Raw genomic sequence first — 22,750 nt, 5'->3', positions numbered from 1 at the left:
GGTCTAATAATTCAGGGGGGCTAACAATTCTGACTTTAACTCTATATATGTATGTAGTGATATGTTTATCAAAAGTAGTATATCGATTTTTCTATTTTCCCCCTAATATTTAATAGGGTGAAATGGGACCACCGGGGCCACCGGGGCCACCGGGGCCTTCAGGACCAGAAGTGAGTTTCAAACTTTTTAATAAATGATTTACATTTTCCCTCAATATTATGAATAAAGGTTACGTACAGTAATTTTCTCTTTATAATGAAAAAAAGCAAAAAAATTATTCCATTAAAATCTCCTTTAGGGCACAGGCTTTTCCAAATTGGAGATCCAAGACTTGGGGATTCAAGGAAGCATGGTAAAGTCTTAATAAATCAACTGAAATTGATTACTAACATTAATATTGCTAATAAAAACTGTCGTGCTCTTATAGGGAATCCCAGGGGAGCCAGGAGAAACGGGACCACCCGGAATTCCCGGATCAAATGTACATAATATGCTTTTAGAATCTCCTCCTGAATGCTCATATCATGCATAAGTGATCATGAGATTTTTTTTCTAATTTACAGTGTTGATTTTTTTTTTGAAAATGGAGGTAAATTTAAATTGAATCGAGACATGTTGACTTATTTTCTGTCTTCCTCAGGGTGAACCTGGGCCACCTGGTCTACCTGGACTTGAAGGTCCGAAGGTAAGACTGATTTTACATTTAAATTGTCTCCTAAACTATAATATAATTAAACTATCATTATTTGTTTATTTATTTTTATTTAGACCGTCACAAAAATGGGGTCATACTAGACACTATAAGCATAACACAGCTTCTGAAACTCTAAAAGTGCTTTTTTTGGTGCACTGCAAAAAATTATTTGCTTGCCTTGATTCTTTGACTTCAAATATCTTGAAATTCTTAAAACAAGAAGCATTTTCTAGACAAGTAAAAAAGTCTTGTTTTAAGAAATAATAGCTAACTCTAATAATAGAGTTTTTCATTAAAAAAGCTAAATAGTCTGCCAATGGAATGAGCAAACTAGTTTTTCTTTTTGACATAAGATTATTTTGCTTGCCTTATTGGCAGATTATTTAGCTTGTTTTAAGGAAAAACTCCAAAATTTTGACATATTATTTCTTTAAGCAAGACAATATTCTTGCTTGTCTAGAAAAGGTTTCTTAAATTAAAATCTTTTAGATATTTGGACTAGAAACAGGGCAACATATTTTTTTCAATGTGTATTTAACCTTGTTTTTTCAGTACAAATATTAAAACATTCTTCATTAAAAAAGAAAAATTACTAGGTAAGCAAGATGCCATTAAACATTTCTATCTTGTTGTCAGATAAATGTCCACTGTAAACATACAACACTAACCTGAATTCACCAAGTAGGACATGTTCCTGCATTAACATCTACGTAGATCCTGGAACAACATTCCAATCAGCCAATCAGAATTAAGTAATTTGTTTTTCGGTTATGTTAAGTGTAAGCTTACGGTTAGATTTATGCATTTTTACATGATTGTTATCCAACTGGTATTTCCCTGTGATTTTGGGAGTAATGTAGAGTTATGGTTGGGTTTAGGGGTAGGTAATAGGTAAAATCTTTGAACAAAAATGATGTTCCAGGATCAACATAGATGTTAATCCAGGCTTGCTTCATCTTTGGCAAAATCATAACATGCTTAGGAAAAAACATTACCTGATGCATCATTGGTAATATTTCCGGAAGATGACCATGTTACAGTTTAGCAAAATTAATTCACACCTCCTGAAGTGATGTGCGATGCGCCTTCGCCGTTTGCAATGCATTAAAACATTGTTTTCAGACGCAGCCGCGCTTCATTCTTAAAATGTATAGTTTGTCCAAAGTGATACAAACTATAAAGTATTTTATGAGCAGGGATACAATCAGTCAGCTCAGTCGTCCCACCATAGTCAAAAGTGACGTTTTGTGTCTGCCGGTTTGTTTACTTGTTTAGTTCCATTGGCATTTTCCCGCACGTTAATTCTGACCAATCGAAAAGCAGTATAGGAAATACGTTCTATAACATCTGGCCAATGAGTAATGTGGATTTTGTCACATGACTGCATTTTGGTTCTTTTCAACTGGTTCAAACAAAAACAATCAGTGTGGTGTGAAAACCCGGCAGAAAAAGGCTACAATGTATCATTTATTGCCCTTGCTCCAGACCAAACGAACCAAACCACAGATGTGAAAGCACCCTGAAACGCTTTTTTGGACTAAAAAAATCGAACCTGGCACGAATCTATTTATGACGAACGAAAGTTTTGCATGCAGTGTGTCAATACGATTGACAATATGAAGTTGAATTATTTTTTTAACGTGCAAAAATTATGGATTCAGTGTACAATAACCTTAAGATATATATATTATATATATATTTGTTTTAAGCATAATCTCAGATGATTTAGAAAATTTGTGCATGAGAATGAATCTATTTTCTGTTTCAGTACATAGCATAGGCCATCATCATAAATTACTATAATGTGTAAATGCACATTTGATTTGGTCTGTATTTTTAGGGAAGCCCCACCCATCTTTCTTTACCATGAATTGAAGAGAAATTCATTAGTTATAGTTTGTTATTGGAGATGTAAATCAATGGAGCTACTTTCCAGTTTCTGGTTTTCAACATAGACAAACAATCCCACAGACTTTCAACTTCACACCCGCAATCTCAAAGTATTTCAAGCAGCACAGGGTGTAAGCCTTCAGATGTGTTAGGGATGCCATCAGACATCCTCTCACATGTGAAAGTGGTGGACTATTTTCGGCATAAGGGCATATTTGTGGCCTTGTCGTTGATTCTTTTTACCCGTCTCTCTCTGACATTTTTCTTAGCTTTTTGCCAGCAGGAGACTGTCGACTTGCCCAACGTCTATATATAGGGACTTAAACGCCCAGATTATGATGGGTCTATGACACAGTGCGCATTTTGAGCTGCTCTCTGCTCATTATGAATATAAGGTCACATGCCAGACAAATTACTGTGTGCTGCATGCATTTAACATCATTTAGGGGACAGAATTATTGAATACAAATACTGGTATTATGATAGATTAGAGGTGAATGTTGCTTTATGAAGTTTGTGGTTATGTTTTCAGCAGGATGTTGACTGTTTTTAAAAATAAACCTGAGATTGGCAATATTATTGGATACTAAAAACATGTATGAAGCATATTGTACACCTTTGGTCTTGTAGGCCAACGCTAATGAGATTTTTATTCCTCAGATGCTTTTTAAAGTCCAGGGTGGTTTTAAAAGGTTTACACACTAGAAGATTAATTGCGTTTACTAAATATTTTTTAAGGTATGTGGTTGCAAACAGTTAATACGGGCTGAATTTATACAAACAAATCAAGTTTAGAAATGTTCAACTTAATTTGTTTGTTTAAATCCAGGCCTTATCAATTGTTTGCCACTATTTACCTTAAAATATTGAATAAATCCAACAAAACATTTGTTTTCAGTGCACTAAGCTTCAGCTTTGTCTCAGATATTCATTCATTCATTTTCCTTCGACTTAGTTCCTTTAATCATCAGGGGTCGCCACAGCGGAATGAACCACCAACTAATCCAGCAAATGTTTTACAAAGCGGATGCCCTTCCAGCTGCAACCCAGTACTGGGAAACATCCATACACACGCTTTCACACATACACTATGGCCAATTTAGTTTATTTAGTTCACCTATAGCACATGCATCCAGAGGAAACCCACGCCAACACAGGGAGAACATGCAAACTTCTCATAGAAATGCCAACTGGCCCAGCCAGGACTTGAACCAGCAACCTTCTTGCTGTGACGACAGTGCTAACCACTAAGCCACCTTGTCGCTCGTCTCAGATATTATTCCATACAAATCTTAAAAATAGATATAAAACATTATCAGTGAAAGTGTGTTCAGATCATTTGCTCTTGGAAGAATTTGACAAAAAATATTAGAAAATAATTGAGCTCAATTAATTCTGATTGCAGACTTTATACTTTCTTGGAAAATCTGAACAAACTTTAAGAGATTTTTGTTAAAAGTCTAAAAAAACAGAAGATACTAGGGTTATCTTTATCTCAGAAGAATCGTCTCCAGTTTACCTAGTATATATGCAAACCTCCATTTACTCTCCACTTGCAATCTCACTAGCTTGGATAAATATTATTGACCTTATTCTTCAAGTACAGTACAAGTGGGTGCTGCCATTGGATTTTTTTGGCTCAAGACTTCTGGTATCATACCCTTCCATATATTTGTAGACATTAAAAACAGCTTGACATGCTGCTTGATGATGCAAACTTGTATTTTCTTATTTCATAATTCAACTTTTTATGTATAGTCATAAACACACTTGTTTGTACACTGAAAAAAATACACTTTGAACCAAAATTACTGTAATTTGTCACAGCTAAATATTTTAGTTTTTCTCAAAGTACGTTTTATCTTGGTTCAAACTAAAACATTTTATTTAACCTAAATCAAAAAAATATTTATTGTGGTCAATAAACAAAATAACATTCACTCAAAGTAAAATATTGGTTACTATAGAGACTTTGGACCAATTTTGCTTTTGACCAATTAAAAAAAATACTGTAATAAAATGTCAAAAATTCTGTCAAATTGTAGTTTTTACTTGGTTGAAAGTGAAAAATGCCATTTAATATTATTCACAATATTTCTGCATGGGTGACACAGTGGCTCAGTGGTTAGCACTGTTGCCTCACAGCAAGAGGGTCGCTGGTTTAAGTCCCGTCTGTGTCAGGTGGCATTTGGAGTTTGCATGTTCTCGTGTTGGCGTGGGGAGGTTTTCCCCACAATAGGTGAATTGAATAAACTAAATTGGCCGTAGTGTATGTGTGTGTGAATGAGTTTGTATGGATTGATTCTGCTGTGGCGACCTCTGATTAATAAAGGGACTAAGCCAAAAAGAAAATAAATGAATGATTAAATCAATTAATTGAATTACTTTGGTTCAACTTAAAATCAAAATCCAAGTAAAGTTGTAAACTATTTCTAAACTATTATAAATACATATAATGTTATTGCTAGTTATTTTATTTTCAGTAATGGTGCTTCCAGTATGGCTATACATGTTAATCAAGATAGTAATCAAACTGGCATTAGAAAGAAATTAAACCGAAAGCACAAAATCTGTTTACTTAAATCTGTTTTATGTGGTCACATGACATGAAATCTGCTGGTTTAAAGTAAAAATATTACTTTGAAGAAAAGCTTATGTTTTTAAGTTTACCTATAGGATGATGTTTTTTGCTTTAAGACAAATTGAATAAAACCGGCTATAATCAGAAACCATAATTTTTCACTCAACCCAACATGAAAATTTGGGTTTACCCGTTTTCATTCATTTATTATTCCTAGTAATTTCTTTCATGGGCAGCTGAGTCAGAAGATCTAAACAATTGCAAAACTGAGCGCTCTTTCCTATTACAGAATAAGGTCGATAGAAATACTTTATATTTATTGTTAATGTGTATTTCTCAATGGTTGTGTCTTGGAGATGTAGGTTTTTAGACATGCACTTGAAGTCTGTCAGTCAGATCTATTTTCAGGCTGCTGCATCTGTCTCGGCATCTGCGTGTCGCCCGCTCCCTAAAAATTAGTGCCGCCCTGCCATTTACTGGCTCATTAAATCAAGTCTGTTTATCAGTAAAGCGCTTTGATTTGACTCTTGGCAGAGCTCAGTGTTTGTTCAGGTTTGAATGCAGCTCTGTTTCAAAGATGTGACATTTCCATTTTGTTCCACAAAGCTGTAAAATAACCACTAAAAACATTCAAAAAACTTGTTGATAATGTTCGCTGCAGTTATCTCAGTTGTAATAAAAAGTGATGGTGAATGTGCAGACATGGTTTAATTGTGCAAATTAGTGACTTTTTGATTTCTGTAATATTATAACCATAGCAAATCTAGTCATGTTGCACATTATTAACAACTAGAGCTGTGCAGTTTAGTGTTCAATCTGAAAGACACATTTATTGTTCAAACTACATTTAATGGGGTTTTCATGCCTGATACATGCATGGGGAAACCTATTTAAAGGCGTAGTTCAAAAAAATTAGAAATGTGCTCAACAATTACTTACAGTCAAGTGGTTTTGTATTTTTCACATTTTCAACATATTTAATTTGTTGAGCTGAAAAGAAGGTATTCGGAATAATGTTGGGAAACAAAAGCAGCCATTGACATTCATTCATTCATTCATTTTCTTGTCGGCTTAGTCCCTTTATTAATCTGGGGTCGCCACAGCGGAATGAACCGCCAACTTATCCAGCAAGTTTTTACGCAGCGGATGCCCTTCCAGCCGCAACCCATCTCTGGGAAACATCCACACATGCACACACACACCCATACACTACGGACAATTTAGCCTACCCAATTCACCTGTACCGCATGTCTTTGGAATGTGGGGGAAAACGGAGCACCCGTAGGAGACCCACGTAAACGCAGGGAGAACATGCAAACTCCACACAGAAACGCCGAGGATCGAACCAGCGACCCAGCGACCTTCTTGCTGTGAGGTGAACGTGCTACCCACTGCGCTACTGCGTCACCCAATTGACATCCATAAATCACCAAAAAAAAAAAAACAACAACAATGGAAGTCAATGGCTGTTTTTTTTCATACGTTCTTCATTATATCTGCCTTTGTGTTCATCAAAAGAAACAAACTCAAACAGGTTAGAAGTGAAGGTTGAGTAAATCATAGAATAATTAAAATTTTTGGGTGAACTAACCCTTTAAAGTGTGCAATGGTTTCATATTCCAATTAGATATTAAATTATATGTATTGCAGTTGTTGTATTGTGTATCCTATCTATCTCTAGGAGACATGCTGGACTGAAACTTGTAAATTTATTTTGATCTTTGGAGCCAATAATACTTATTATTAATCACTAATGCATTCATAAATGCTTATTTGTAACATGCAATATGCGTATTCATATAATGAGAATGACTTAATACACTGCAAAAAATGCTTTTCTTACTTAGATTTTTTGTCCTGTTTCTAAAAGTTCTTAAATCAAGAAAAATTTTCTAGACAAGCAAATCATATTGTCTTGTTTTCAGAAATAATATGCCAAAATTAAGTTTTTCCTTACAACAAGCAAAATAATCTGCCAATGGGGTAAGCAAAATAATCTTGCTTTTCCTTTTGACATACGATTATTTTATTTAACCCACTGGCAGATTATTTTGCTTGTTTTAAAAAAAAAACAAGACAATATTTTTACTTGTCTAGTACATTCTTCTTGATTCAAGAATTTTTTAGATATTTGGAGTAAAACAAGACAAAAAAATCTAAGTAAGAAAATCATTATTTTACAGTGTACAAACTAAATTAGGAGCACTATTATCATGTTTTGTAGTTTTCTGTGTAGTAAATTTTTTTGTAGAATTTACAGTAACTTACTGGCAACAGTTTGCTAGCAATTCACTGTAAATCAAACTTACAACGTTAATACTGTATTCATGTTTACAATACAGTTTATCTTTCTGAGTCATGTATTTACACTATTGTAAATGCTTACTGTAAAATATACTGTATTTTTAGTCTTCTATTATCCAAAAATGTACTTGTAAATCATTGTTCATTTATTTATTTACTCTATACACTTCATATTACAGTGGCAGAGAAAGCGTAACATGCTGCAATTTAAGAAAATTAGTGCCATTGCAAAAAACGCCATCTTCATCCGTTCAATCCTCATGACGCAAACACATTTTTAGAAAAGCCGTTTCATTTTCTCACAACGCAAACAAATGAATAAAATGTGCTGCATTTTCAACACAAACAATTTACGAAAACGTGCTTCATTTTGTTACAACACTTTTAAATAACACAGAACACAACAGAAATGTTTCAAGGAGACCCTAAAACGTGAAGGACCCAGTTATTTAGGTTATAGTTATTTAGGCTAATAAAATACTTAAAACAAGGGAATCAGGATGTTAAAAGAAAAAATAAAAGAAACACACCTTTCAAACATCACCTACAACTTCACTAAGCAATTTTGCAGACGATAGTCACGGCACAGTGGCATCCGTCTCGTTTTTGGCCCCCCTTGAAACATTTCTGTTGTGTTCCATTGTTTTTGCAAGTGTTGCAAGAATTAATTTGTTTGCATTGTGTGAAAATGCAGCGCGTTTTTGAATGTGTATGCATTGTGAGGATCTAAAGCACGGTCTGCGGTTTCCCATACAAGTCCAAAGACATGCGGTACAGGTGAATTGGTATAAGCTAAAATTGTTGGTAGTGTATGTGTGTGAATGAGAGTGTATGGGTGTTTCCCAGTGATTGGTTGCAGCTGGAAGGGCATGCATTGCGTAAAACATGTACTAGATAAGTTGGCGGTTCATTCCGCTGTGGCGACCCCGGATTTATAAAGGGACTAAGCCAAAAAGAAAATGAATGAATGTTTGAATGTTCAACTTAATTTGTTTGTTTAAATTCAGCCCAAATAAATAGTTTGCAACTACTTTCCTTAAAAAATTGAGTAAATCCAATGAATCATTTTGTCAGTGTTCCCTGCTTTGGATCTGAGACAGAAAGTAGCGGTACCAGGCTTCCCTTAGACCTCTGAGGGATGATTAGTTAACCAAAACTTGGTTTTATGTGGCATGCCAAAAGAGAGCTCTCTCGTAAGGGTGGGTTTCCCGCTGCCGCCAGCCCTGGAAACAGCCTTTAATCATGACCTGCAGACATACATGCATATGGACTGTTAAAAGAAAACTGAAACCCCAGCCCCCCAGAACCCAAAAACAACTCGTTGATTATGAGTTTAATTCAACACAAAGTGGTCATTATTTGCATTTCACCTGCATCACATGTTCAATGCATGCCTGAAAAACTGCCACCAAAAGGTTAAAGAAGATAAAAGTCATGCGGAGTCCCATAAATTCCTTTTAATTGGTCTTCTCCTGGATATAATTGCAGAGCGACGGCATAAGGTGCAATTATTGTTTGTCATGTTTCGAGAGCGTGCTTTGTGTGAGGTCTTTCCAAATGTCAGAGTTTCAGGATGGAGGCTGCATGCATGTATTTTATTTGCATTCACACGGCAAATTTGATCCAACTATTTTAAATTCACTGTTTCTTCTGCATTTTCTAATACAGACTATTTGAAAACTAGAATGGAATATACTGCACAGCACATTTTTTTTAGAGTTTTTTTTGTGATATTGCACACAGTTACAGTATGCTACATTGCTTTGTTAAATTCAGCAAGAGAATTAAGAAATAAGACATTTAAAATATGTATTAACTGATATAGAAATAATGGAGACCACCTAAAAAGTCTCAATTTTTGCAGGGACCACCTGAAAAATCTCAGTTTATCTGCATTTATGATTTATAATTATGTTTAAGTTAAGCATTTTTTTATTTTATATAAAAACTGACTAAAATTTAATATGAACTTGTTGTCATTTAAAGCATTTTTTTGTATAATTTGTAAAATTTGTTTTATATATTAAGAAGAAAGAAAAGTGTGTGTGTGTGTGTGTGTGTGTGTGTGTGTGTATGTATATATATATATATATATATATATATATATATATATATATATATATATATATATATATATATATATATATATATAATCATTCATTTTCTTTTTGGCTTAGTCCCTTTATTAATCTGGGGTTGCCACAGTGGAATGAACCGCCAACTTATCCAGCATATGTTTTACGCAGCGAATGCCCTGTTAGCTGCATATATATATTCACACACCTGAAATTTAATGTCAATTAGTAATGTCATTTTAAATCTTTAAACTTTGTCTATATCCTTCACTATTCTTTGATTTAAATAAATAAGTAAATACACACTACATATTTATATTAGTAGAAAACCTTTTGTTGGCTCAACTGATAAATCTTTGCTTTTTTTGTTGGATCAATTTATAAAACTGGAGTTTTATTTATTTTATAAAAGTACAGTTAACTAAAGTAAAGTTTTTTTTTTAAACTGAGTCCATTAAGTTCAGCCAAATAAATGATAAGTTTTAAAAACGTCACTTTAGTTTGCTGAACTTTTTAAAATAAGTAAGTAAAACTCTAACGTAACTTGCATGACAATTTCACTTCTAATGACAACTTCTAAATAAGTAAGTAAAACTCAAACAAAAATATTTTAATATATTTTATTTTTAAGGTTATGCTGAATGACAATGGAACATGATATAATTTTACCCAAAATCTTGTATTTTATTTTCAACATTAAAGTAGTTTATTAAGAAACAATTCTTATATTAATCATATTTAATTTAGCTATGTTTAAAATGTAATGCTATTGTACTGCACAGAACAATCAAATATGCTGCAAACATATCCATAAATGGTCTTGGTAAGGCAAAATTGCTGAAAATGTTTAATAATTCTTGTTTAATCTGTAAAATAAAGTCAACTTCAAAACAACATAATAGAACAGTGCTGTTTTTTTTTTAAACAATAGCCATGTTAATAAAAGCTTTTTAAGCTCTTCATTTACCTCTCAAGTACCTTGTACTTATGATTTCTTGTTTATCAAAAGAAACATTGATCGCTTTATTTTATTTTATTTTGCTTTATTTTTTATAAAAAAATATAATTTTATTTTATTTTATCAAATAATACATGACTCATAATTATTATTATTTTTTAACAAAAGCCATGTTGATAAAGGCCATTTCCACTCACTTTTTGAGTGCCTTGGACTTATCATTTCTGATTTCTTGTTTGTCAAAAGAAACATTGTTCATTTTTTATTTTATTTTATTTTATTTTATTTTATTTTATCAAAAGAAACATGATTTATAAAGTGCTGTTTTTTTTGTTTTGTTTTTTTTTAAACAAAAGCCATTTTAATGAAGGCTTATTAACATTTTTACTCACTTTTTGAGTGCCTTGGACTTATGATTTCTTGTTTATCAAAACAAACTTCAATTCAATTATTTATTTTATTTGATTTTATTATAAACAATCACTTTTCCTTTGGCTTAGTCTCTCCTTAATCAGTTTTTTTTTCTCTTTCACTTATATTTTGAGTGCCTTGGACTAATTCTATTCAATTCATATTTATTTCTATAGCGCTTTTTTGTAAATTGTGTCAAAGCAGCTGAACATAGAAGTTCTAATAAACTAAAACTGTGTCAGTCCAATTTTTAGAGTTGAAGTTTAGTTCAGTTAATTTAGCGTGGTTTAATTTTCACTGCTAAAAGTCCCAGAGCAAATCCATCGATGCGCAGCTCCACAGGTCCCAAGCAAGCCAGTGGCGACAGTCTTGAGGAACAAACTTCACCAACTGAATGCTAATATTTTTTTGTTTATCAAAAGAAACATCCTTCATAAATCATAGTCTATAAGATTTTAAGCAAAAAATGCAGTATCAGTGTTTGCCTTAGTAGGGCAGTATAGTGGTGTTACTCCCAATGCCAGCTAAATGTGGTGCGTTACATATTTTCAGTCAGGTGTGTTTCACCATGCACAAATTGCATGCATGTGTAACCAGAAACATGCTATTTTTGAGTTCATATGATGGGGAGCCACAGGGAAAGGAGGACATCTCTTACCAGCATTCCCACATGTGTACGGCTTGTAATTTAGGACTTCAGAAAGTGCAAAAAAGTCTCTAGATAAGCTCTCTTTACAGTTGGGTGTAACATGTTTAGATTATAATGACAGACTCTCTCACATTTCATACTTGCTTTACAATTAAGATGTGTGCATATTTAACTTCTCAGCGCTTGATTTCTCTTTATGTAATTAGCATGTAAAAATGCAGCTCTAATTTGGAACGGCAAAACTCTAATTATATCTGCAATTAGTGGAGTGGACTGTGATTATTTAAGGCACGGTGTCAGTCTTTCTTACCGCATTTCCCCCATTCCTAGAAATATGTGTGATGTTAAACAATATGTGCTAACTAGTCACAGAAAAAGAAGCCTTAAAAGCCAATATAGCCTAAAAAGCATTATATTATATTATATTATATTATATTATGTTATATTATAACCTATTTTCCCTGCTCCATCTGGGGTTGTCGCAGTGTAATGAACAAGTTTATTATAATTTAATTTAATTTAATTTAATTTTATTTAAACCAATTACTTTTCTTTTGTCTTAGTCACTGCTTCATCTGGGGTTGTCGCAGTGTAATAAACCAATTTTATTTATTTATTTTTATTTTTATTTTTTTTCATTCAATTTATTTTGTTTTATTTAATTTAATTTAATTTAATTTTGTTTAATTTAATTTAATTTAATTTAATTTAATTTTATTTTATTTTATTTTATTTTAACCAATCAATTTTCCTTTGTCTTAGTCCCTGCTTCATCTGGGGTTGTCGCAGTGTATCGAACCTATTTTGTTGTATTTTATTTATTTTATTTTATTATTTTATTTAATTATTTTAATATTTTTTATTTTATTTTTGTATTTTATTTTTGCATTTTATTTTTTACCAATCAACTTACCTTTGTCTTAGTCCTTGCTTCATCTGGGGTTGTTGCCGTGTAATTAACCTATTTTATTTTATTTTATTAATTTATTTTATTTAGTTTTATTTTATTTATTTTTTAATTAATTTACATATTTTTTTTAATTAAATGAAATGTTTTTCCAATTTCAAGTAAATAAAGTGAATGATTTAATTAAATTATTTGCAACATAATTTACATAATATTTTTGCATTATTGTAATGAAAGTTTTGGCTTGGATGTCATTTAATTTGTCATGAAAATGATGTCGCATTGCTTCTTTTGATTTTAATATGACTGTCATTTTAACAGCGTCTGAACATTTTGTTTTCTTTCAGGGTGAAAAAGGAGTTGATGGATTGGCAGGATCAGATGGACAACCAGGAATTCCTGTGAGTTTGTTTGATCATTTTCATGTCTTTATAGTTTTTTGAAAAATAGTTGATGCTTTCAAAATATGGTTGGTTTGACTGATTAGGCTGCAAAAAAGTCTACAGAATGTCAGGATCCAATAAAAAACTAGTATTTTAAAGCATATCATCTGCTTTTTGATGCAAAAGATTGTACACTATCAAAAACCTTTGCCACTGTCAGGTCATCTTTATAACTTTTTTCACCATTAAATCTGGATCTCAGGTTATTAAAACTTTTGATTAAACTTCATAAATCTTCATAAATTACCCATCAACATGATGTTACTGTACGATGTTACTGTTTAGCCAAATATTTATGTTCATTGAATGCCTTTTGCTGTGGAAGCGGCCCTGTCACATGCTTTTCATGGGCTTGTGGTGTGCTGCTAGTTTTGGAAATGATGAAGCCACAGTGTTTACTAATCCCAGAATACATCACTCAGATGTAGAGAAGCAGATGATACAATTTAGAGCATAAATAGTATTGATGTTGACTATGCTCTTCAAAATCATCCTGCTTCATCTTCAGTCATGCACATGTGGACTGCAATACTGAGGAAGGAAGAAAAAGAAACAAAAACAGATGAGCCCCTTTTTTGAAGCATTTTAAAATTACAACATATCAACACAAGAGGGCAGAAAGGACATTTGAATATCTGAGTAATAAAGTTAACAACAAAATTCTACATGGGGCTCAGCATAAATTAATACACCCCTTTTAATTCAGATTTTCTCTAGGATGCTTTAAAATAATGTGTTTGTGCATATACACTGTAAAAAAAACTTTAACTTCAATTCATTTTTTTAAGTTAAACAGATTTAACTTGAAGTTTTAGACAGTTTACTTGATGCAATTAAAAAAATGCTTGTTAAGTTAAATATATTAGTGTATATTAGTGTATATTAGATTAGTCAGTACCAAAGTCAAAACTGAAACTAATCTAATAAAAAAATAAAATAATAATAATAATATATATATATATATATATATATATATATATATATATATATATATATATATATATATATATATATATATATATATATATATATATATATATATATATATATTCACTGAGAAATTAATAAAATTGTTTATTTTCAAAAGGGGGTGTTGTAACCAAGTGGCAGGCACTTTTTTCCAGGGGTTTCAGTACAGCGTAACCGCTATTACGTCATCGGGTGGGCGTGGCCTATATGTGAATTTGCATAGGTCACGGATCATGCGCAGATTGTGAAAACAGCCGTTTGATTCAAATACCTGTACGTATTCGCAGGGGTTTTGTGTCCAATGCCTTTTATATGCAGTACTTTAAAATAGCTGTCCTGATCAGGTGTTTCATGTGAAATCAGTGTATGTTATATTAAACAAATTAACTTAAGTTACCTCTCAGATTACATTAATACTGTTATAACTTAAGATACCTGTCCCGATCCCAGGGCTTTTGTGTCAAATACTTTATATATCATAAACAGTAACATCAGATACCTGTCCTGATCCCAGGGGTTTCATGTATGATCACTTTTATATACAGTAACATCAGATACCTGTCCTGATCTCAGGGGTTTCATGTATGATCACTTTTATATTATATACAGTAACATCAGATACCTGTCCTGATCTCAGGGGTTTCATGTATGATCACTTTTATATACAGTAACATCAGATACCTGTCCTGATCTCAGGGGTTTCATGTATGATCACTTTTATATTATATACATTAACATCAGATACCTGTCCTGATCTCAGGGGTTCATGTATGATCACTTTTATATACAGTAACATCAGATACCTGTCCTGATCTCAGGGGTTTCATGTATGATCACTTTTATATATATTAACATCAAATACCTGTCCTGATCTCAGGGGTTTCATGTATGATCACTTTTATATTATATACATTAACATCAGATACCTGTCCTGATCTCAGGGGTTTCATGTATGATCACTTTTATATACAGTAACATCAGATACCTGTCCTGATCTCAGGGGTTTCATGTATGATCACTTTTATATTATATACAGTAACATCAGATACCTGTCCTGATCCCAGGGGTTTCATGTATGATCACTTTTATATACAGTAACATCAGATACCTGTCCTGATCTCAGGGGTTTCATGTATGATCACTTTTATATTATATACATTAACATCAGATACCTGTCCTGATCTCAGGGGTTTCATGTATGATCACTTTTATATTATATACATTAACATCAGATACCTGTCCTGATCCCAGGTGTTTCATGTATGATCACTTTTATATTATATACAGTAACATCAGATACCTGTCCTGATCCCAGGTGTTTCATGTATGATCACTTTTATATTATATACAGTAACATCAGATACCTGTCCTGATCTCAGGGGTTTCATGTATGATCACTTTTATATTATATACATTAACATCAGATACCTGTCCTGATCTCAGGGGTTTCATGTATGATCACTTTTATATTATATACATTAACATCAGATACCTGTCCTGATCCCAGGTGTTTCATGTATGATCACTTTTATATTATATACAGTAACATCAGATACCTGTCCTGATCCCAGGTGTTTCATGTATGATCACTTTTATATTATATACAGTAACATCAGATACCTGTCCTGATCTCAGGGGTTTCATGTATGATCACTTTTATATTATATACATTAACATCAGATACCTGTCCTGATCCCAGGTGTTTCATGTATGATCACTTTTATATTATATACATTAACATCAGATACCTGTCCTGATCCCAGGTGTTTCATGTATGATCACTTTTATATTATATACAGTAACATCAGATACCTCTCCTGATCCCAGGTGTTTCATGTATGATCACTTTTATATACAGTAACATCAGATACCTGTCCTGATCCCAGGTGTTTCATGCATGATCACTTTTATATTATATACAGTAACATCAGATACCTGTCCTGATCCCAGGTGTTTCATGCATGATCACTTTTATATTATATACAGTAACATCAGATACCTGTCCTGATCCCAGGGGTTACATGTATGATCACTTTTATATTAGTTAACATCAGATACCTGTCCTGATCCCAGGTGTTTCATGTATGATCACTTTTATATTAGTTAACATCAGATACCTGTCCTGCTCTCAGTTGTTTTGTGTATGATGACTTTAAATAAAAATAGAAAATAAATATGAGTTATGTTAATTAACTAAGATTGAGAAAGAAAAATTATCCACGGTTTATTACAGAAAAATGTGGTATTTATTTGTTTAAACATGACTGAATACCATATTTTAAACTACAAAAACACGGTTAATCTTACCACAACCATTATTACTTGGTTTACGTTACCATGGAAGTACAAAAGCCCAGAGACAGTAAAACGGAGTAAAACGAGGTCATCTGTTTTTGCTAATGAAATCTTTAAAATATAACATTATAAAAACAAAAAAAAAATAACCTGTATGATTGTTTTTTTCCTTCGTTATCCACCGCGGTAGGTTCTTTATCCATAATCATCCGGTTTGAAATGACCGCGCTAAAAAAGAACATGTACTGCGCATGATCGGTGACCTCTCAGTATTGTTTTTTTCTTTAAGGGGGCGTTTCCCAAACGCCGACCAAGCCACGCCCATTTTACGTCGTGGTAATGAAACCCCTGGAATTTAGTGCATGCCGTAACCAAGTGGCAACCTCCCGTTCTCTCTCGCGAAGCTAATATGGTAATACCTGAAACTGCAATACATTGAAGTTCCACTAGGCCTGGCTCAATAATAGAGCAATTTTCTAATGACCCAACTGTTAGAATGGCCATATTTACAGCAGAAAAAAAGGTGTTTACAGCCTGGTACAAAGAACAATTTTGGTGTATTTAGCTAATATTACCCTTCATGACAACTGTGAGGGGGGTGAATTTATTCAAAACTCGTTTGTTTTGTTCATATTAACTTATATTAAGTCTTCATAATTAAGGGCGTGGCCACTTGAGTGACAGCTAGGTCTCGTTGCTCGCTGTCTCGTCACCTCAGCTGATTCCTGCTTATTAGCTGCTGAACTCAGCATATACATTGTATTTTTGTGTTGTTTTATGTGTGTTTACACAGTCAGTTGCTTTTTGGAATTATTTCTTACAATTATCAGATGATATGGCATGCTGCATGCACTTAATTGTGCTTACAAACCATTCAGGGGGCCTCCATTTCCCACGTGATTGAAATTATATGCTTATATACCACATCTGTAAATGTATTTGCTTTATTTAGGATCATTTATCATTTATATTTTTCTTTAGACCTGTAAAGCACTCCAGAATTTGACAGATTGATTAGCTGTAGAATAAAAACTATTATGTTTTTTAAAAATGTTGAAAAAATTGTAATTGTTAAACAAATATTGGGGAAATATACGGGGGGCTAATAAATCAGATTATTCTGACTTCAACTATACATTTAGGTGATTTATGTACAATATTGACAGTTTTAGCTGTATAGAAAGGAAATAAAAGTGGTAGAAATAAGAAATAAAAACATGAATTTGCATAAAAAGTAAAAAAAATTTAGGCTGCAGAAATCATAAACTCAATACTGTATTTTGAATGATCCTAAAAAAGAAACTGATGTGCTAGCTATTCAAGCTGGATATGGGTTGGATATGCATCTTTTTGATGTCTTAGTGTTTTTGTTGCATGAAGATATGTGGCGTCTGCCTGAGAGAAGAAGTGTGAACAGCTTGCTGCCAGGGTGAATGATGTTACCTGCCCATTGTCTTGTTATGGAAATTTACAAAATTTCTGAATGTGCACACAGCTGTTCTAACATTCTTTGCGACATCATGATGTCATGATGATGATGATGATGATTTTATTTGTCACAACACTGTTAACAGTGCTTCTATAACATCATCATTTTAGATTTATTTATTTGATTTTTATTTTTTTATTTACAATATGTACATCTGCTGCATCGATTAAATCAGCTGGCGTGACATTTGATCAGGCTGTGAAAAAAAAAAAAGATATTATTTTCAGTTTTAGATGAGCAGGAAGAGCATGAAATAAACCACTGATGTGTGCAGTTTCATGATTGTGGTTGCAGAGGTGTTAATTCTAGAGAAAGACTGCATTATTTCTCAGACTTTTATTAGTAGCTGTTTTTTATGTAGTGCTTCACTATTGTCTAGACTCATACTTTTATTTAGTGGCTTTTACCTTAAGTATTAAAGGTGCCATAGAATGAAAATCTGGATATATTTCGTTAAGTTCAGAGTTCAGTATGTGGAAATGATATATCATCAGCCTCAAACCCCACTGTTTCTTCATTCTCATGTAAATCCTGTGAGTTTAAAATCCCAACCAATCTGATAAAACCCAGATTCTGTCACTACACATATACACACTGTCAGCAGTGTTTGATTGGCCACAACATTTTCAGTGATATTACAATTATTTACAGTTGAAGTCAGAATTATTAGCCCCCCGAACTATAAGCCCCCCTGTTTATTTCCCCCCCAATTTCTGTTTAACAGAGAGCAGATTTCTTCATCACATTTCTAAACACAATAGTTTTAACAGCTCATTTCTAACAACTGATTTATTTTATCTTTGCCATGATGACAGTAAATAATATTTTACTAGATATTTTTCAAGACACTTCTATACAGCTTAAAGTCATATTTAAAGACTTAACTAGGTTAATTAGGCAGGTTATGGTATAGGCAAGTTATGATGTTTTGTTCTGTTGATTATCGAAAAAAAATTGCTTAAAGGGGCTAATAGTTTTGACCTTAAAATGGATTTAAATTTTTTTTTAAACTGCTTTAATTTTAGCTGAATTAAAACAAATAAGACTTTCTCTAGACGAAAAAATTATTAGACATACTGTGAAAATTTCCTTGCTCTGTTAAACATCATTTGGAAAATATTTTAAAAAGAAGAAGAAAATTTAAAGCGGGCTAATAATTCTGACTTCAACTATACTTTTTATGTAGATATCAGAATTTAAACATAATCTATCCGTGCATTCTATGGCAATATTCAAATTTGTTAGCTTGAACTGCACAATAAAGCAGGAATGACACCTCTCATGTGCCACATGTGGCTTTTTTATGTGTGTTTTTTTTTTTTGCTGGATTATTGCTTGTGAGATTTACTTTTGGGTGTTTATTTGTAGGTTTTTTTGTAGCAAACCCCTAGAACCTATGGCACACTTGCCAACTCTGTCACATGGAGAGACAATTGCTAAAAATTTTTGGCATGAACAATATTAAAAGAGTTGTATGTATTATATTTAAATAAAATTCCTCGCATCCGCTTACTGAAATGCGTTTAGCAGTAATCAGTCCTCACAATCGCATCACATTATATTAAGATAAGAGCTATAGATACATAAAAAAATGTGTTAGAATTGACTTGCAAAAGTTAGCACCTGCTCCAACATCCTGTAAAACATTTGTGCAACTGCTTAAACAAACAGTTTAATGTTTCACTGTGAGACTTTGGCTATAAAAATTAATAATATTCAAATAAAATAAAAAAAATCACAAACATGTGGGGTTTTAAAAATGGTAATGCTAATTTATTTTCTGAAATGAATTCTTTTTAAAAAATATAAGATAATCTATTTGTTCGATATAATCCAATAAAATTTAAGTAGAAATTTGTGAAGTTTGTAATTAATGATTACTCATGTATGTAAATGTTTTATATACGTAAGGCAAGATTAGTTCTTTTGGTGTCAGAATGAGGGAAGAAATGTTAAGTCAAAGTGACTTGGTACGTGGCATGGTTGTTGTTGCCAGACGGGCTGGTCTGAGTATGTCAGTAACTGCTGATCTCCTGGGATTTTTACGCTCAATCATCTCTAGGGTTTACAGAAATGGTCAGAAAAAGAGAAAATATCCAGTGAGCGGCAGTTCTGTTGACGCAAATACCTTGTTGATGCCAGAGGTCAGAGGAAAATGGCCAGACTGGTTTCAGCTGATAGAAAGGCAACAGTAACTCAAAAACCACTTGCTACAACCGGGGTATGCAGAAAAGCATCTCTGAACACACAATATGTCGAGGTAGATGAGCTACAGCAGCAGAAGACCACACCGGGTGCCACTCCTGTCAGCTAAAAACAGGAAACTGAGGCTTCAATCCACACAGGTTCACCAAAATTGGACAATAGAAGATTGGAAAAACGTTGCCTGGTCTGATGAGTCTTGATTTCTGCTGCGACATTCGGATGGTAGGCTCAGAATTTGGCATCATGAACATGAAAGCATGGATCCATCATGCCTTGTATCAATAATTCAGGCTGGTGTAATGGTGTGGGGGATATTTTCTTGGCACACTTTGGGTTTATTAGTAGCAATTGAGCATCGTGTCAACGCCACAGCCTACCTGAGTATTGTTGCTGACCATGTCCATCCCTTTATGACCACAGTGTGCCCATCTTCTGATAGCTACTTCCAGCAGGATAATGAGCCATGTCATAAAGCTTGAATCATCTCAGACTAGTTTCTTGAACATGACAGTGAGTTCACTGTACTCAAATGGCCTTAACAGTCACCAGCTCTCAATCCAATAGAGCACCTTTGGGATGTGATGGAACAGGAGACTCACATCATAGATGTGCAGCCAACAAATCTGCAGCAACTGCGCAATGCTATCATGTCAAAAAGGACCAAAATCTCTGAGGAATATTTCAGTTACCATCTTGAATCTATGCCACAAAGGATTAAGGCAGTTCTGAAGGCAAAAGGGGGTCCAACCCGATTCTAGTAAGGTGTACCTAATAAAGTGGCCGGCGAGTGTATATTTCAGCATGGTGGAGTATTTGTAGATGGTTTTGATCCAAAGCTAAATTGAAGTGAGATTGTTTATGCTTCCACCATAGTCAAGTTTCATTCTCATTTCCTCCAATGACTTGAAGTGATGTGGTTTAGGCCTCAGTGTAAATATTTAGATATCCTTGGCTTAGTTTGATATATTAGCATAGTAAGTGCTCCCTTTTGGGGAAAAGTTTTGGCAAGCACATTATCCCTGATGCCGAGAGCAGTGGAAAGTTTTAGGTGTCTGTCTGTCTATCCTGATGTGATTAATAGAACGGTTAATACACCACTCCTTCTTTCTGAGGTTGTGGTGAACCTCCAAATGTTCTCATTCCTCTTTCTTCCCCGCAAAAACGATGTGTTTGGCAGAACTGCACACACACACACAGCAGGTGGAGAAAGAGATATTTCTAGTAACCGATTGCTTAATGTCAATAAATCCTCTCCTGGTTTCTCTGTGCGCTCTTTCATGTCTGCAACCGCAGCCTCTACATGTGCGGAAACGTCTGCTGTTTGATTGAACAGTTTTACCCTCCTTCATTTCACAAGTTGTTTAGACTGCGCTTCCTGTTTGTGGCCAATGAAACTGGCTCATTTGAAAGGAAAATTTACAAAACATTCTGGGATTTCTGAAAGCTTCTGGTTAGGAAATGGGAGCTGTCAGCTGTTGATGGTTGTAGGTGTGCTGATTTATGCCTCGCTCTTATCTTTCATCGTAAAACTTGTGTTAACCATAATGAAAGAATAGGCGCTTCCCAGTTCAATGGATGGTAACCGTGTGGCTTGGCAATAGTACAGAAAGGCACCAATGGTATGTAAACAGGCAATAGAGGTTGTTAAATGTGCAGTGTTTAATAGAGGACCCTTTGTTAATGTGTATTTCAGCCTGATCTCACAAGGAAATGTAACTACAGTGCATCCGGAAAGTATTCATATAGCGCCTCACTTTTGCCACATTTTTCTATGTTACAGTTATATTCCAAAATGGATTAAATTCATCCATTTCCTCGAAACTCTGCACACAATACCCGATAATGACAATGTGAAAAAAGATTAATTATTAAAAATAAAAAACCTGAAAAATCACATGTACATCAGTATTCACAGCCTTTGTTGTGAAGCTCTAAATTGAACTCAGGTACATTCAGTTTCCACTGATCATTCTTCAGATGTTTCAGCAGCTTCATTGGAGTTCACCTGTGGTCAATTCAGTTGATTGGACATGATTGATGAGGAAACGTAGCCCCGCGAACGTTTCTGGAGACCGCGATTTACGTGGCCAGAGGTACGTAAAGGCCGCGTTTGGTTTTTTTCGAGCGAACGCCGCGGGGCGGTGTGGCGCCGCTCCGGCCCTCCTTTTCGCGCTCGCCGGCCGACGGCTCGCCTCCGAGTGGAGGGCTTTCCCGACGCAATCAGTTCGTCCGCCTAGCTCACAGCGTTGCGTCGGTGGAGCGGAGGCCCCGGAGGAGGAGGACGAGCCGGAGCCGGCCGCGGTGGACCGGGATCGAGTCCGGGGAACGGCGAGTTCCGGAAATCAGGTAAGACGAAAAACGGAATCCGGAAAATAAGGGCGAGAACGCGGCGGGATCCGAAAACGCGGTCGAAATCGAAGACGGGGGCTTTTGCTTTTTTTTTTTTCTGATCCGGCGGCTATTCGCGCGAGAACGGCTCGGGCGCGAACGGCACGCGGTCCCAAGAGGCGCCCGCCCCAGACGCGAAAAAGTGCGCACAGCGGCCTCTCGCGGATCTGTGAAAACAAAAAAAAACGCTCGAATACGTACCTCCCGGGACGTTTCCACAATGAGCCCGGGTTGCTATATAAGGTGCCAGGGTTGACAGTGCATGTCAAAGCACAAACCAAGCATGAAGACAAAGGAATTGTCTGTATACCTACGAGACAGGATTGTCTCAAGGCACAAGGCTGGGGAAGGTTACAGAATCATTTCTGCTGCTCTGAAAGTTCCAATGACCACAGTGGCCTCCATCATCCGTAAGTTGAAGATGTTTGAACATCCAGGACTCTTCCTAAAGCTGGCCGGCCATCTACACTGAAAAAAATTATTCAGAGATGA

At 34.4% G+C, this 22,750-nt stretch overlaps 1 protein-coding gene and 1 long non-coding RNA gene across 3 annotated transcripts in view; one reads left to right on the top strand and one right to left on the bottom strand.

Annotated features, from left to right (window-relative positions):
* si:ch211-106n13.3 overlaps nucleotides 1-22,750 on the top strand; it is a 65,913-nt gene that overhangs the window by 9,654 nt on the left and 33,509 nt on the right. Inside the window, exons 10-14 of one of the 2 annotated variants that reach the window (XM_073919404.1) lie at nucleotides 117-170; nucleotides 299-352; nucleotides 428-481; nucleotides 641-685; nucleotides 12,817-12,870. In XM_073919404.1, coding sequence (XP_073775505.1) covers nucleotides 117-170; nucleotides 299-352; nucleotides 428-481; nucleotides 641-685; nucleotides 12,817-12,870 — 261 coding nt within the window. The remainder of the gene's footprint in view (nucleotides 1-116; nucleotides 171-298; nucleotides 353-427; nucleotides 482-640; nucleotides 686-12,816; nucleotides 12,871-22,750) is intronic. The other variant, NM_001045014.1, reaches the window with a different exon arrangement.
* On the bottom strand, nucleotides 14,409-16,401 carry LOC141378936 (uncharacterized). The gene is made up of 3 exons (XR_012394700.1): nucleotides 15,881-16,401; nucleotides 14,744-15,693; nucleotides 14,409-14,684 (listed from the first exon to the last, which is right to left on the bottom strand). It is a non-coding gene; the product is annotated as an uncharacterized lncRNA (long non-coding RNA).

Source organism: Danio rerio, chromosome 2, assembly GCF_049306965.1.
Source record: "Danio rerio strain Tuebingen ecotype United States chromosome 2, GRCz12tu, whole genome shotgun sequence".
Classification (NCBI taxonomy): domain Eukaryota; kingdom Metazoa; phylum Chordata; class Actinopteri; order Cypriniformes; family Danionidae; genus Danio; species Danio rerio.
This window is presented reverse-complemented; position numbering and strand designations above follow the sequence as displayed.